Source organism: Indicator indicator, chromosome 2, assembly GCF_027791375.1.
Source record: "Indicator indicator isolate 239-I01 chromosome 2, UM_Iind_1.1, whole genome shotgun sequence".
In the NCBI taxonomy this organism is placed as follows: domain Eukaryota; kingdom Metazoa; phylum Chordata; class Aves; order Piciformes; family Indicatoridae; genus Indicator; species Indicator indicator.
In genome coordinates, this window is record NC_072011.1 from 28,762,404 (window position 1) to 28,778,597 (window position 16,194).

The window sequence follows — 16,194 nt, forward strand, 5'->3', positions numbered from 1 at the left end:
ATGTGGCAATAAACACATGTCAAAGATAACTGTACAGACTTATGTACATCACTGCTCCTGTTTACAAAGTCAGATTTAAATTCACTGAAAAACTCATCTACTTACAGATTTTCTTTCTCAGTCTAATTGGCTGTTAAAGTTCTGCCACTAATGATAAAGCATACAAATCTGGTGCTACTACCAGGAGATGTAAGAGTTCCTTTAATTTTCTGTCATCTTTTATCGAGTCACAGTGTGACTGAGGTAGGAAGGGATCTCTGCAAATTGTCTAGCCCAAATACTCTGCTCTGAGCAAAGCCAGATGGAGCAGCTGCTCAGAAATGATTTTTGGTTTAGTGATGAGGTTTCTTGTATCCCAAAAATAGCCTATATATCACAGCAGTGTTCCTACATTCTTAAAAGATTATTTACGTATATAGTCCAATGTTGTTATTATCTGTAGAATTAGCAATGTCAAGTGAATGCAGCTGTTAGAATTCAGAACCATGGCCATTTGTGTCCTTCTATCTGGTCAGAGTCTTTTCTTAACTTAGAAACAAGTCATTAATAAGTCATTCTATTCAAATGCCTCAATGTAAGGGTGTGAGTAAAGCAAAGGTCAGTGTGGATGAAGTTGGTTCAGTGGTAATGAATGAATCCTGCTGAGTCTGCATAGACAGAAAAAAACCTTGCCACAATTGACTGGATAAAATTAAGCACAGCTTCAAAAACCTTTATGGAGATATTTTCTTTTTATACTCCACTGAGACTGCATAAGAGAAGTGTTCTTACTACAAGATTGTATCAGAAAAATATAGAATATCTGTAGTATTGTAGTCACTTATGAGGGGAGCAGAACAGGACAGATACTTTCCTCTGGATAATTTTGTAAGTGAATACCTCTTTTGGCTTGTATTTGAGCTTTTCAGATTGTTCTTGTCCTATTTTATACACCTAAATTAATATAAAACTTTTGTTCTAGAAAAGCCTGGTTTTCTTCACTAACTGAAAAGGAAGGTGTGGTGGGTTGAAATTACCCTCCAGCTAATTTGGAGAACTACCACCCAAAATAAATTGCCAAACTAGCTCAGTTTGGGATGGAAGCAAATGAAGCTATATTTACAAGCAAACTAAAATCTAGAAATATGGAATGCAATGAATATGTACAAAATGCACAATATATATGTAATATATATATATGTATATATATATATGTATATGTGTGTGTGTGTATATATATATATATATATATATATACACAATTTATAAACAACACAGAAACTCCTCAGATCCCCCTGGATGGATCCAGGGGGTTCATTCCCCTCTTCCCCCACTCCGTTCCCTCCTTCCTGCTGCCTCACACAGTAGTCAAAATAGAGATACCCTGGCAAGGCCACGAGGAGAGAGAGAGAGGAGTTGCAAGCAGAAGTGACCAAAGAAAAGAGAGCAAGAACTGTTTATGCCACTACTCTATATCCCCATTAGCAAGCCAATTAATTATATAGACCTTATCATTATTCTTCTTTTGTATCGAATGGTAATTTTTTTTTTTTTTTTTTACTTTCAGTCTTTGCAGTAAAGAACTAGGCTAGAGTTCCCCCTTCAAACTGTAAAAGAAGCATAAAAAGTTAGGCCAGGTACAGTTATCTACTTCAAAGATAGTTAAATCCCTTTCCCCTCCCCCTTTTTTACTTATTTACTAGAATATCATCCATCTCACACATCTGGAAATAGAGCATTTCTTACAGCTGTGGCTGCTATTTTTGATACATAGGGAATGTTGATACATAGACCAAATGGCCAATCACTTATGACCAGTATTGCTTTAGGAAATATGATTTAACAGTTGCCTTCACCTCACTATTAACAATCTCATTTAATTTCTATCTTTAAAAAGCCTCATTATTTGTTAGGTATGAACACGGATCACTGGCCTTCGTTCTGGTCTGAAAGGACTAAGAAAAAAAGAAGAAAAATCTCCCAAACAAAAAGCATGCAAGTAGAAAATGCCACCTCTGTAAGTTCATTCTGAGGAACCTAACTTCTGTATTTTATGCATACATCTAAATCTTCAGCCTGCCTTTGCACAAGTGTAGCAAGAATTTGGGTCTCTGGTTTTATAATCTGTTTAATAAAAAAAAGAAGAAAGTCTAGCAGGTGGCTTCTGATGCACACAGCCCTGTAGCTCCCCAGAGGATCCTGCCAGGCATCTTAAGTGAATCAGATACTAACTGATTATTTCTGCAGACTAGATCCTACATTTCTGCAAGTACTGATTATGAGTTTGAGCAGAGTATCTCTTCTGCCCCCCTCTCCTGCCCATGTCTTTTGTGTGGTTTGTCAGTCCCTATAAAAGTTTGTGCAATATTATTGCTGTTACTTTGCCTGCACTCGTTCCTCTAAGTCAAATCTGGTATGTTACACATCTCCATTTAAGAAATTTTGCTGGCTTTCCATTAGCTTCAGCAAAGTAGTATCAGCATGGGTACTTAAAACCAGCAGAGACAGCATTTGCAGTACCAATCATCACAATGTGTCTCCATCTGCCAGAGTCAATAAGTTTAGTGGTGATATTTTGGCCTATGACTATTTCAAATCAGTGACAATGTTTTTGTTAACAGGAATGATAGGTTGGACTTGATGATCTCAAAGGTCTTTTCCAACCGGGATTCTGTAATTGTTCATGTGATTTTCGTGTAAACCCCTATGCATACAAGCCCTTACTTAACCTGAGGAAAATTTAGAAACCCATAAAAGCCCCCATTAGGAGGGCTTTTACACCATTGCTATTTGGTGGTGTGAGACCTGGCAAATACCTGTATAGATTCCTCCTATCAGTCTTTTTGTCTTCATCCTTCTCGAGTTTCCATTTCAGCAGCTGCTGGTCTGTGACGTCTGGAGCCTACCTCCCACCAGCTTGGTATTACCGTGCACTTCTGAGAGCTGTGCCAAGAGAAATGGAACGACTTCTTCACAATGCAGAGCATAAACATGTGTCAATGCCCCACATGATGGATATACCAGGAAATGGATACACCAGGAAATGAAAATGCTCTGACATTGTTTCCTTTTGAAATAATAGCTCTTTTCACAGCTTCAGCTTGATTTTCCATTTCTTACGCAAAACACTAGCAGTGTAAGAAATTCCATGCTTTTTACTAAAAAAATCATGTATGTCCCTTGAAAATATAAACATGTATTTGAAAAGTGGTAGTCCCAATAAGGCAAATTGACGACACACACGGAGACAGCTACTACGCAGAGAAATGACTGAGCAATACAAGAGGTAAAGACGTCTCACACACTTTCCATTTCTTGCCTATTAATCACTTCACATTGTTTACAGCTTCTTGTAAAAATTCTTCTTGAGAAATACCAGTTCTCCATCTTGAACTATGTAGATATTGCATCTTAAAGGCTTTCCAAGCCACTTTTCCATGTTAAAACTTTTCTAGAATATTGCAGGAAAGGGCACAAAAATCTCCATGGTAAAATCTTTTCCACGCAGATCTCAAAGTTGATTTAAAATTTGTATTTAATCAAAACTGGACAGAAAACTAAACTTCCTGTTTATAAAAAGGTCATATGCACAAAAAGGTCATTAATTTCTTTTTTAAGCTATAGAAATTAATGCAGTAGTTTTCCACAGATTTTTTTATTATTTAAAGTACTGCTAAAACTACAGTGGCTCCATTCTGCTTTGGGAATTTGGTGGCTCCTAAATAGGTGATATGAAGTAACTGCTGATATGAAATAGGTTGTGATTACCAACTGCATTGTTAAATCACATTATTTTATGATCTGTTGAAAGAAACAATACAGAGAAGACAGTAGGTACATAGTTATGGAGCTAAAAAAACCACAGTTTTGAGAAATAGCAGCCACCACATTATGAGCTTGTCCTGGACAGTAATAAAGAGGCACAAACAGCAATCCCTCGCACTCCTACAACTGTCCCACAATGCTGCACACTGGAGTTTTTTAAAGAACTCTTTTAAAACATTATTTCATTCTCTGGGACATACAGGAGCATTGCAAATCACCAATTCATAGAAGAAAGAAGAAAACATAAAAAACCCAAACCAAAACAAAACACCACCATTGTGAATATTCCAGAAATAAGCAAATAATACTGTTTAGTCTGTAGGCATCATTTAAAAAAATTCTTAAGCACATCATTCAGGTGTTAAACCTGCAGCTAGGCTGCAGACAGGTGCATTGACATGAGAAAAAGGTTTTTTCATGTACAGGCAACACTCAGACTATGATGGTGATCTGCAGCTCTCAGTGTTTGGAATAACCCTCTATGGGCTTAGCACATTTTTCTCCTCTCCTCTGCAGGGACCTGTGCATGGGATGGCTGCATGTAGGATTTCTCACCTTGGTTATTTTTTTGGCTGTCATAATGGGTCAAGTAGAATCATGCCACAGGTGCTGACTCCTGCATTTAGTAACTCAATTGTACTACTTCTCTCATCAGAAGGCCATCAATACATACTAGGGGAGAACAGTTCTTCCTGTCTTTAGAAGAGAGAAATTATTCCGGCTAGAACTTTCCCTTCCAGGACTTAAGTAAAAACTTAGTCAAGTCTACTACATAGGTAAGAATGATTGCTAATAACAAAAAATCAACTTCTTATTTTTATTCACAAAAAAAAATATGATAGATGGGCATGGAACAGAAAAATGACACAAAACCCACAAAAACACCTCATAGAGTTGAAAAGATTTTACGCAGAAGACTCTTCAAACACCGCAGAAAATACTTTCCATCCTTTTACAAATATTCCAGAAACATTATTTGTTCTACTATTAAACTCAGATAATATGTTGCATACCTGGTCATTTGCTAAAGTAACTGTTCATACTGAAACATTTTTCTGTACTCAAAACTGGAAATATATTGGAAAGTCTGGGCCTTCCAGTGTACAGGTTTCAACCTGGCAAATCTAACATACTAGCAGGAAAGCATTCTTTTGACCACCTCTCCAGCACAGTGCCCCATGGTTGGAGGAATAATCAGAATTTTCAGGTGTAAATAAGGGAATATAGAAACATTCAAATAAGATCATTCTTGTGACTGTATGTCATAGTTTCTCTTAAGAGAAGGTTAATTGATTGTTAGAGGAAAGTCCAAACATGAAATATCAGGAACTGATGTTTTCATATTGCTTTCATGACTTGTGCCTGTTTGTTTTGAAATGGATGATCTTATGATAAAGACATTGCTGTAGTGCTCAGAAGACCTGTGTTTCATTTCCGTTCAGCCACAGCTTCCCTCTCTCTCATGTTTAAGAGGATGAGGCTATTATCTTCTCACACCACAGGGACAGCTGATGTTAGTCATGAAGAACAATAGGTTTCTTGATTGTCCAGTGATGGAAGATACAGTTCCTACCCAGGTCTGGTCATTGTTCCTATCTATAACCACAAATGGTTACATTTCTTTCCATTTAATAAATAATACTGATTTATGGTCTATTTCAGTCATCAGTCTTCAATGGAGATATAAGTAAGATAATATGACCAAGCAATTTATTGACTATTTTAATATTGTTGAATAAACCAAGAAAACTATAAAGTCTTCAACTGAAAGTAAGGAATTAAATCCTATGGAAGAATTTGGTGCTATATAAGTAATACTACTCTCAGTTCCTTCCTTCTCAAACTAGCTTTTCATTGATATATTAATGGGAAAAAATAAAAAAGAATGCAGAGTGACACTTTATTTATGTCTTTCTGCATGCAGTTGAAAAGAGTTTCCAAGAAGATAAAACCAAGTGGTCTAGCCATTTTACTGTTTATGAATGCTTCACTCTCTGAAAATTGAGTAAACCTTAACCTGAGTGTTTAATAATGATCTATTTTTCTCCCTGCTCCCGATTTCTTTTACAAGCATTGGAATTTCTTTAAATGAAGGGCTATTCTCAAGAGCAGTGATTGTCAATATCTTTGTAACTGAGTCTCACTAGAGAAAACTAGTGATCTTCCATGTCACTGGTTTCAGCTCTAGACATTGTCCTCACTTCTTCAGCATCAAGGCTGAGCTATTGTGTATCATCAAACCCAGTGAAATACATCCATGGCATTTTGTCCTTTACTTCTGACTGCAAAATCATATGGCAGAGATGCTGCAGCTGAATTGTCAGTAATCAGGACAGATTATTTTGCTTGGGTTCCATGCTTCAGGTCTAAAATTCTTGAGTTTCTCCAGGAAGGAATGTCTTAACATTTGTAGCCTCTTCTCCTAAGTATCTGTCAAAGCAAGCCGAGATTTTTTTTTTTTAAATATATTTTGGATCAGTGTCTCTTTAGGATATGAAGACTCATCGCTACAATTTCTATTTGATGTTGTTGCTACATTCAAGAAGGCATCAGCAGCAACTCCAGGAAGAGAACTGGATTGAATGGTCAATCAGAAGACTATCTGAGAGAAATCTGCCTTGCATGAGACTGAAAACTTTGAGTTTAATTTTCTTCACATATATAAAACGGTATTGATCAAATATTATCTGTTGCAGCAGCTGACAGTGCCTGTGGCTTTCCATCCTTTCCCTTGTTTTCTTTTGCTTCAGTGTAATTTAAAGAGAGGAAATCAACTCAAAAAGGGAATTTCAAGATTGTAACTCCTAAAATTTACTGAATGGGTACATAATCTCAATGATTAAAAACCAATTTCTAAGTTACAAGTTACCTTACTAGAGCTGTGGCTAAGATTTGTTGTGCAGTGTGATCTGCAATGCATGCTTCCAACATGATGTATACAGCAGTGATCAAAAGAGTCCAGAAATATCAGCAGGTGCCTTAAATTCACTTGCTTCTACTGGGACAGCACCAAACATGTTCACATCTATCTCTACAAGTATCGAGATAAACAGGTAATGATCAATGATTGTTGACAAGATAAAAAGTTGTAAAAAAACTGTCCAACTCATTTGCATGATTCCAACTGTGGCCCATAGCAAATGTCCAGGGAGAGCATTAAGAAAAAAATGAGCAAAGAATAACACTTACTATTTGAGAAATATGTAGATTTTTAGTGCCTGTCTATGTGCACATGCATATATAACCTGTCTACACATGAGCTGGACAGAGAGACTTAGAGAAGGCCATAACCATGGGTACTATCCAGAACTGCAACATGACAGTTGGTATTCTCAGTAGAGGAAATTTCACCTTTGCCGTACTGCATGAATTCATTACAGGCACATGCAGATGAACAGTAAGAGTAAAGCAGAGTATCTTGGTTTCTAAAATGTGGGTTTATGATAAAATATATACAATTCACTCCTTTCCAAAGTCTGTGAAAAATAAAGCCTGTCAATGAAATTAAACAGAAACATACTTAAAACTGGTAAAAGGAAATTCTTACTGTATATCAGCCTCCAGAACTCTCAATAGGTTGAGAAGTGAGATTAAAGAAAGCCTGTGGCATTTATATAAATAACATTTGTGCAAAATAAGTCATGCAGACATGACTACCCATTAACTACCCAGAGCTATGAATGACATTCCCCTTCTAGGCATACTAATAGCTAAGTTTTAATCATAAAGATTTTACACCTTCCTCTGGTGCATTTGATACTGGCAGCTTTCCAGAAGCAATATATTTGATTAGAAAGATCTTTGGTTTAGTAAGTCTCAGGTTTCTTTTGCTTCAGTGTCCCCCTTTGTCTTCTACAAGGGTGGTCTCCTCCACATTGGGAACGACACTGGGCCAAGTTATTACAGTTACTTATTTTTCAAACAGCTTTAAGAGAGCAGATGTTCCCATGTGAGCATTAGATCTCTTCCTCTACGGACGTTTGCAGCACAAGCTGAACCCTGAATCTCATCCAGATATCACAGCAAAACTCCCACTGAGCTGACCAAGATGAGGATTTGACCTATTGACTGTGATAGTCTGCTCAGCATCTGTCACCATTGTGTAGACAGCAAGCAATAGACAGATGTTAGCATTTATGTTGTCATAGGACAAAGGATAACAGTTTTAAACTAAGAGGGTAGATTCAGACTAGATACAAAGAAGAAACTTTTTACAATCAGGGTGGTGAAACAGCCTGGGAACAGGCTGCCCAGAGAGGTGATAGAAGCCCTATCTCTGGAAACGCTCAAGGTCAGGATGATCATGGCTCTGAGCAACGTGATCTAGTTGAACGTGTCCCATCTCACTGTGAGGGGGTTAGACTAGATGACCTTTAGAGGTCATTTCAACTCAAAAAATCATATGATTCTATGATACTAATATTTGGACTGCCTGATGTGCAAAATCACAAGTGTAATCCTTGGGTGGATTTTTTTTTCCTTTCTGGGAGAAAACATGGTAAATGTGTTGTAGAGGAGAAATCCTTTAATACTTTAGTTCAGTTTAACTTTTAAGAATTCCAGAATTTATCTGAAAATCTATGTTTTAAAATCGATCAAGAACTTGCATCAGAATTTAATCTCAGGGGCAGTTCAAGATTTCCTGTTCTTTTGGCTGGTCTGGAAACAGTAAAATACATAGAGCTTATCAAAAGGATTTGAAAGTGGAGGAAGTTAACCATTGAATTCGAGTAGATGGAATCCTGATGCTCAAGGAAATAAAAAAAAAATTCTGCCTAGTATCATGCAGGAGTCAGTGGCAGAACGAGCACCTACTCTACTCTGCCTTCCTTTGTGAGAAAACAGCCTCTCTGCAGGGATTTCAGGCTTTCTTCCTCCATACTCCTATACCTGGAGTGCAAAAGCTGCAAAAATTTTTAAACATGTATCTTTCCCAAATTACTCAAATATTTCTGATTATCTTCAAAAGCCCATAGTTAGAACAATGGTCAGAGTACATAACTGCTTTATGTGAACCTGCTCATTCACAGCATAGTATTTGTGGGTTTAGTCTTTCCCTCTCTGTTTTTCTTACAGACCCTATACTAGTACAGAAGTGCTGCTATTATGGTTTCACATTGTTTCCGTTTATTACGTGTCCCTATGCCTGTTATGTGGGGTTTTGTTTAGTTCCCATTAAGAGATTTACTTTTTTTTTTTCCCCTTCAAATCATCACTAAGTGTTCATGCTCGAAACTCTCTTGCAGATCCAAATGGAACTCTTGAGAATGTGGGTAACAGGATTTTGATCACTTCATTCCCTGAAATATGTCAATCATTGATGTCCTTGCAGCATAAATAGAAGAAATCCACCTCTCTAACAAATACAAATATTCAGTCTTGTAAGGGACTCATCAAAAGATTGTGCTGAAGACCATATGACTTCCCTGTGTAATGTCCTGAGTACTCACACTGGAACCAAAAGACAAGGAAACCTGGTAGGTGGATGTTGGTGCAGCCAAGAAAAGTGAATAGTTGGAATATTTATAATGTAAAGAAAAGTTAATAGCTGGGATATTTATAAGAGAATATGACCTGAGTCCACATCTCAAAATCAGTATTTTGACAAGCTGAGCATTATTACTTTTCCTAATCCAAATTCCCCTTCCAGAGAGCAGTTCATACTCATAGCAAAGATCTCCCATGCTAATAATTTGTTCTTGTGTTTTTCTTCTCTTTGGTTATTGACAATTCACTGGTTCCTGCAGTTCTCAAGGAGGAAGACAGTCCTCATTCACACCAACAGAACCCAAGGACTCAGATGGGACTTGGAGCAGAAGCAGTTATTTGTTCAAACATATTAGCCAAGATACAATATAAAGAACACAAGATAAAGAATGTGTGTATGAGTCCAGCACATAAAGAGAAGCATTTCTCAGGGACCATGCCATAAATAAAACTTGGGAGAGTTCACCAGACAAAGACTTCATGGAGAATGACATCTTGTAGGGAAACTGGAAAAATTGCTGTTTACAACCCTGGAGGACAGCTGGTGATTTGTAACCAAGTAACAGATTTTCTGGTTTGCCTGAAGTGAACTGGTTTATAGTAAGATAAGAGGCTTATTTAACTGAGGGCTTTGGGGAATGAAGTATATTTTTTAAGGAAACATTTTAAGTATAAAAAAGGTAAAGAGAAATTTTTTTTATAAAACCTTTTTACAGTTTATTTCCTATCATTAATTTCTTAAAATATATTTTTAATATATATATATATATAAATGAGGATCTAACTAAATGAGTAAGGACGTTAGATGATAAAGTTTCGTCCATGTAAACAAATAAATAATTATTTACAATCTTTGGCAAAACAAAATGAAGTTTCATTGATCTCACTCTCACACACACTTGGCAAGGAAAAAAAAAGAAAATAAAAAACCATCATAAATAATTTACATAGAATAGGAAAATTATGATACAGTCCAAATATTAACATCTTCACCCCCATACTGATGTCTCTCTGACAAAACAAAAAACCCTACACAGCCATTACAACCATTACATTTAATGAAGTCACCCTCCCTTTTGCTTGAGACTTGGGGATACAATTTGAAACTCCAAAAGTAAGAAACTGAAGCATTTAAAACCTCATAAAGAGGACTTGAAAAAACAAACAACAAATCAAATCAGCAACAAAACAAAACTGAAAGATTTGATAATACAAACACTATAAAATGTGCAATAAAGCCAGCAACTGTGGATTCCTTTCTCAGGAATGTAACAAAATCTATTTCAAGGGAGAAAAAGTTGATTTAACATTTAGCTCACTGTGCCCCGTAAGAATGAAGAGGTACCGTATTATTTCATTAGTTAACCCATCTGTGAATAAAATTACACCAGCATGTGTTCTGTTTGTGAATGAAGCTCATACAACTTAAACAAAAAAAAAATGTTAAACATGTTTATACTATTGTATATTCGAGTAAATGTATCTGTTTAGAATAAACACTGGTATCCCTTCAGCATTATTTAAGGAGTTCTATATACAGCAGACATAGGTAACAATATAAAATAGTAAAATTAGGGTAACAGGATACATCTTAAGGTTCCATTTATAAATGTTATTATTATTCATTTAACTTTAAAGCATACATTAATATAATCCATGAACCTATAATTAAGTGTCTACCATGCTTTGACAATATCTACATATTGTGATATGCTTTAAAAATAGCTTTAAAATATCACTATTTGTGAATGTATTACTGATGCATTATATGACATGCTTTAAAATAAGTTATCAGAGAAGTTATCAGATAATCATAATAAATACTAAAAATATTTATAAATGGAACCTTAAATTCATATGTTACCAAATTAGGTAATAGTGGCATTGCCACCTTTTCAAAACCCACATCAGGATTCAACATGCCAAAGTGCTTTTTGCAGCAGAAGTGGGAAAGTGGTTCAGGTTCATTTTGCTCCACATGACCACGGTGTATTCTTTATGGCAAAGAAATGCAAAATATGATGGAAATGGAACAACGCAAAATAGTTTTTGGAAGTTAGAGAATAGTGATAGATGAATCATCTTCCCTTTCACATAGGAGTTTCTAGTTCAGTTCTGTTTGGCCTGAATTAAGCCTCTATTAGACAATGCTTTAGATTGCAAATTCAACGTTTCTACCAACTGTGATTTTAACAGGTAGTGTTATTAAGAGTATTCTCATCAGCTAAAGAATGTATTTTTGGATAAAGAAACGTTAATAATTTATCTTTATTTTATTATCCAAAGGCATTTTCATTGTTATTATAGATCCTGTTGGTGTGGCTCTTCATTACTTTGCTAAAATTAGACCCAGAGGCTTTGAGTTACTGAAGTCCAGTCCTGATCAGATCAAGGAATTGTCAACCATGCACCTAAAAATTTATTCAAACACATTTTTCCTTGCTCAAAGACGAAGACAGATAATCATCACTTCCCTCTACTTCCGTCTTTTCCTGTCTCTCTCTAAAAATACATTAATTACATTTTTACATGTAAATGTCATTCCCTAAAAAAGGCAAACAAACATATTTTGCTAAGTTTTCATTCTACAAAAGTGTTCTAATGTATCGGTCTGCTTTTGCTTCAGTGGTGGGTTGGATGCTCAAGTTTAGGCTTCATTAGTCCTGGCTGTAAGAAGGCACTTTGGTGGAGGGATGGCTGAGATACTCCTGGCAGCAGGGAGGTACCTGGTGAGTGGAGCACGAGGACAAAGGACAGGAGGTACACAAAAATAGAAACTGGGAGTACCAGGATGTGCTGAGGTGTCTAGGTTGCGCAGCATTTACAGTACTTTGCTGGTAATGCAGCAACCATGGCTCAAGCATCTGAAAGAAATAGGAAAAAAAAAATCTCATTTGTGCTTGTTTGTCTTGGTTAGGAAGTCCATCACACAAAAACCATAGCTCCATCATGATACAGTACAGGGATGTAACACAATGTTTTGTATTCTGCATTTTTCTACAAATGTAGAACCATAGAATGCATTGAGTTAAAAGAGACCTTCAAAGGTCATCCGGTCCTACCCCCCTGCAGTGAGCAGGGACAAGTAAGCTCAGAGCCCAATCAAATCTGACCTTGAATGTCTCCAGGGAGGGGGGCTCTACCACCTCCCTAGGCAATCTGTTTCACTGCTCCATCACACTCACAGTAAAGAACTTCCTAGTGTCCAATCTAAATCTAGCCTTCTCTAGTTTAAAACCATTGCCCCTTGTCCTGTTGCTACAGGCCTTTGTAAACAGTCCTTCCCTTTCTCCTTCAGGTACTGCAAGGCTGCTTATTATAAGGCCTACCCAGAGTCTTCTCTACTCCAGGCTAACTCCAATTCTCTCAGTCTGTTTTTATAGGAAGTGCTCTAGGCCTCTGATCATTTCTGTGGCCCCTGTCTCCAGCAGGTCCATGTCCACCTTATTTTGAGAGGCCCAGAGCTAGACACAGCACTTCAGGTGAGGTCTCATGAGAGCAGAGTGGCAGAATCACCTCTCTTGATCTGCAGGCCATGCTTCTTTTGATGCAGCCCAGGATGTGATTTGCCTTCTGGGCTGCAAGCGCACATTGCTGGCTCATGTCTGGCCAACATACCACCATTCCCCCAGCCTATATAAAAATAGGTATCTGCCTATACAGAGACACACATGTGTATGTGTACCTATGTATCTAAATGTGTATGAAAAAACATACATAAGAAAACCTGGGAAAGCATTTCCTGTATTTCAAAATATTTAGGTCAAGGTATTATAGCCAGATATGCTTGGTAAAAATAATCTGCCCTCTCCTTCATGCCTCTTTCAAGAGAGGCAATCCAGAACTATCATTCTGCCCACAGGACACAAACAGCCTACAAAGGAAGCGGATATATAGGATTCTAAGCACGTATGTCACCCACGGATTTCAATCTCTTTTTTTCCAGGTGGGTAGCATTAACCATATGGGGTTTGTTATTCAAATTGAGATTACTACAGGGGCAAAGGGCATTTATGGCATTTCAGCAAATCAAAGTTTGCTCCACAGTATGATATTACAGATTGCTTTCAGTAACTAGAGGATAGTTATCATTTCCATATTTCATGCTTACTCCACAGGTTATCAAAGGCTTCTGCATTTTCCAGACATCTTTTTTAACTTACCTCTGCATTCATATTTGAGGTCAGAGAAATAGACCATCTCTTGAGAGAAGACAAAAAGACCTAATCGTCCACCAGCAAAGGTTGTATCATAGATTGGTCCAGAATCCACCATGACTTGTTTCCCCTCATACACTAAAACTCTGAAAAAAACAATTTAAATTAGATAGAGGATAACACAGTGTCCAGTGCCAGGTATTGGTAACAGTTCCCAAGAAATGAAACAGAATTAATTTTAACAAGGCACATGAAAACCCAACTTCACTGTAAGAACCATCTCTCATCTGTATCTCACACCCACACCCACCTGGCTGACAGCCATAATACATTAAATCAGAAGCAGTGGAGCTGTTCCATAAGTAATTTTATGCACACCATCTGCAAAAGATTTCCCAATTCTTTATTTAGAACAGTCATGTCTCGTGGAATGACTATGTCATGTACTAGCATTTTCTGATAAGATCCCGTTCCTGTGAACTCAGATGTTAGCACAAGACCTCGCCACATCACTTAGCAAAGTCATCCTTACAGCTGTGTGAATGGCTGATTTCTTTATCTTTAGGTGCAAGGGCCAGAGACTGCAAGAACCATCCCTTTAGAGTCAAACAAAACCTTAATTGAAGACATTCTGAATCTCAGCTTCAGACATTTTAAAAGCTTAATGAAAACTGGAACGACTTGGACACAAGCATCTAGACTAATAAATTGGAAAAGAAAAACTTGGGGAGTTTTTTGTTTTCTTCCTGGTTTTGTTTGTTTGGGTTTTTTTTTTTTTTTTGGTTGGGTTTTTTTTGTTGGTTGTTTTTGCATGGTTTTTTTATCCTTGGTTTGTAGGGGGATTTTTGTAGTGCTTTAGGCATCCACTCTGGAGCAAAAAAAACATGCCACTTCTTTTTCATTCTTTATCAGATAAGATGCAGTTCCTTAAACTTAGAGTCTCCACTTCTCATGGGAGATCTTGAGACAGCCATGGTTTGGGCTGAATGAGAAATGAATTTATACTTCATTAACTAGAGAGGTCCCTGGAGGAAGGGATTGTGTTCCTGCTTCAATTGGCAATACAGTAGTTATACAAAGCAGGATAGCTTTATGCAAGAGTGAACACACTTGAATAACTTCCTGTAACTCAGGGGTTAGAGCTAGATTTCTGCTTAGGTAGAAATGCATTTCCAGCACTTGCTCCACCTTTGAAGTATTTTGTTTTCTGAGAAGTGCCTAAAGACAAGTGTAAACCTGCTCCCTGAGCATAGTACTTAATGGATGACTAAAAGAACAGAACAAAGAATGACAGGTCCATGTAACCCTATTTAATCCAATTCAAAATTTCAAGAACCCAAAACATATGAGAAGAGTTTAATAAACTATTCTTTCCACCAAAAAAATAATGCTACTCTTATCATATTAACACTAAATGGCTAATTCCCTACAAATGAAACAGTTTCATTTTGTTTGTTCATTTTATAGTAGTGAAAAAAGCCAAGTAAATCAAATTATTTTCTATAAAAACGCCCTAAAGGATGAAGAAATTTCATGTCCTGTACCATAGAATTTGTCATGGTAGATTAATCTAAGCAAATAGCAGTAGAAACACACTTTGATGCTAAGTAGAGCCTGCAAAGGAAGATACAGGTAACAACAATATAAACGAAAAACAAGTTTCCTTTTGATCTGTATTAGCCACTGCAATACTTTGATACACAAAGAAACTCTTCTCTTTCCAAGAAATAGATCACTTGGTAACTTAATCTATCCAAGTCTGTCTACCCTTTGTCCTTCACAGCCAAACAAAACTTCCCTGCTCATAAACACAAACAAGACCTTAAGAGGTAAACTCACACTCTATCCCATGAAAAACGTCCTTTACAGTTACGGTAAACCTAATGTTAGTAGAAGATAAAATTGACATGGACAGTTAATGCTCATTCTTTGAAACACTAGATAAACATCTGGGCTCTAAGGAAAGTCATATGCCATGGCTCCTTGTATGCATTACAGATGTGCTCATGGCTACTCCTGCAGTATCTTGTACAAGCCATTATGAGAGACAGGATGCTGAAGCAGACAGGCCGTTGGTCCATTTCCCTGTGGCAACTCTGATGTTTCTAATTAACTTCATTCACTCAAATTCCAGAGGCTGGGAAGGAATCTCATGTTCTGCTCTTGTTTTGAGTTTTGCTTAGTTATTTTTTGTCACTTCACCAAAGAGCTATTGAGAAAAAACTTACTTTTTTTTCTTTAGTTAAAGAATATTTAGCTGAAGTAAATAATGAACCATCCAGACTGAAATAAATACTTCTGAAAAGGGAAATAACTTATTTTAAAGATAACAAAATGTCACCAAAATATTGGAACACAATGTCACACAAGTATCAGAAATAACAAACTGATAACATAGCTCTTACATAAACAGAGACAAGGGTTTGCTAAAAAAAAAAATTATGGAGGTGCAGAAACATTTCTTACTTTATTAATCCCGTTTTTGGCCTATGAATCAAATGCCACCTGTAAGCAGTATAATCTTTCCAGCCAATGTTCTTGGGATCGTGCCACAAAGTACGCACCTAGAGTAGGGATACAAATACCTTATTAGAAACAGACTGTGCTCCATTAACTGTATATAAAGTTATATACAAATATATATTGTATATAATTTATTTGCCTATAGCATGAAACTGAAAGATAGTGTTTAACACTTGATGGTATGATCAGCAGACCTCTTTTATAGGGTGAGACTAACAAAAAT

At 36.8% G+C, this 16,194-nt stretch overlaps 1 protein-coding gene across 1 annotated transcript in view; it reads right to left on the reverse strand.

Moving 5' to 3' along the window:
* Window positions 1-6,752: 6,752 nt before the first annotated feature.
* The window catches only part of THBS2 (thrombospondin 2), a 38,587-nt gene continuing 29,145 nt past the window's right edge, over window positions 6,753-16,194 (reverse strand). The window contains exons 19-21 of the mRNA XM_054396732.1: window positions 15,915-16,012; window positions 13,455-13,594; window positions 6,753-6,835 (exon numbers count right to left, since the gene is read on the reverse strand). Of these exons, the coding sequence (XP_054252707.1) occupies window positions 6,753-6,835; window positions 13,455-13,594; window positions 15,915-16,012 (321 nt within the window). The remainder of the gene's footprint in view (window positions 6,836-13,454; window positions 13,595-15,914; window positions 16,013-16,194) is intronic.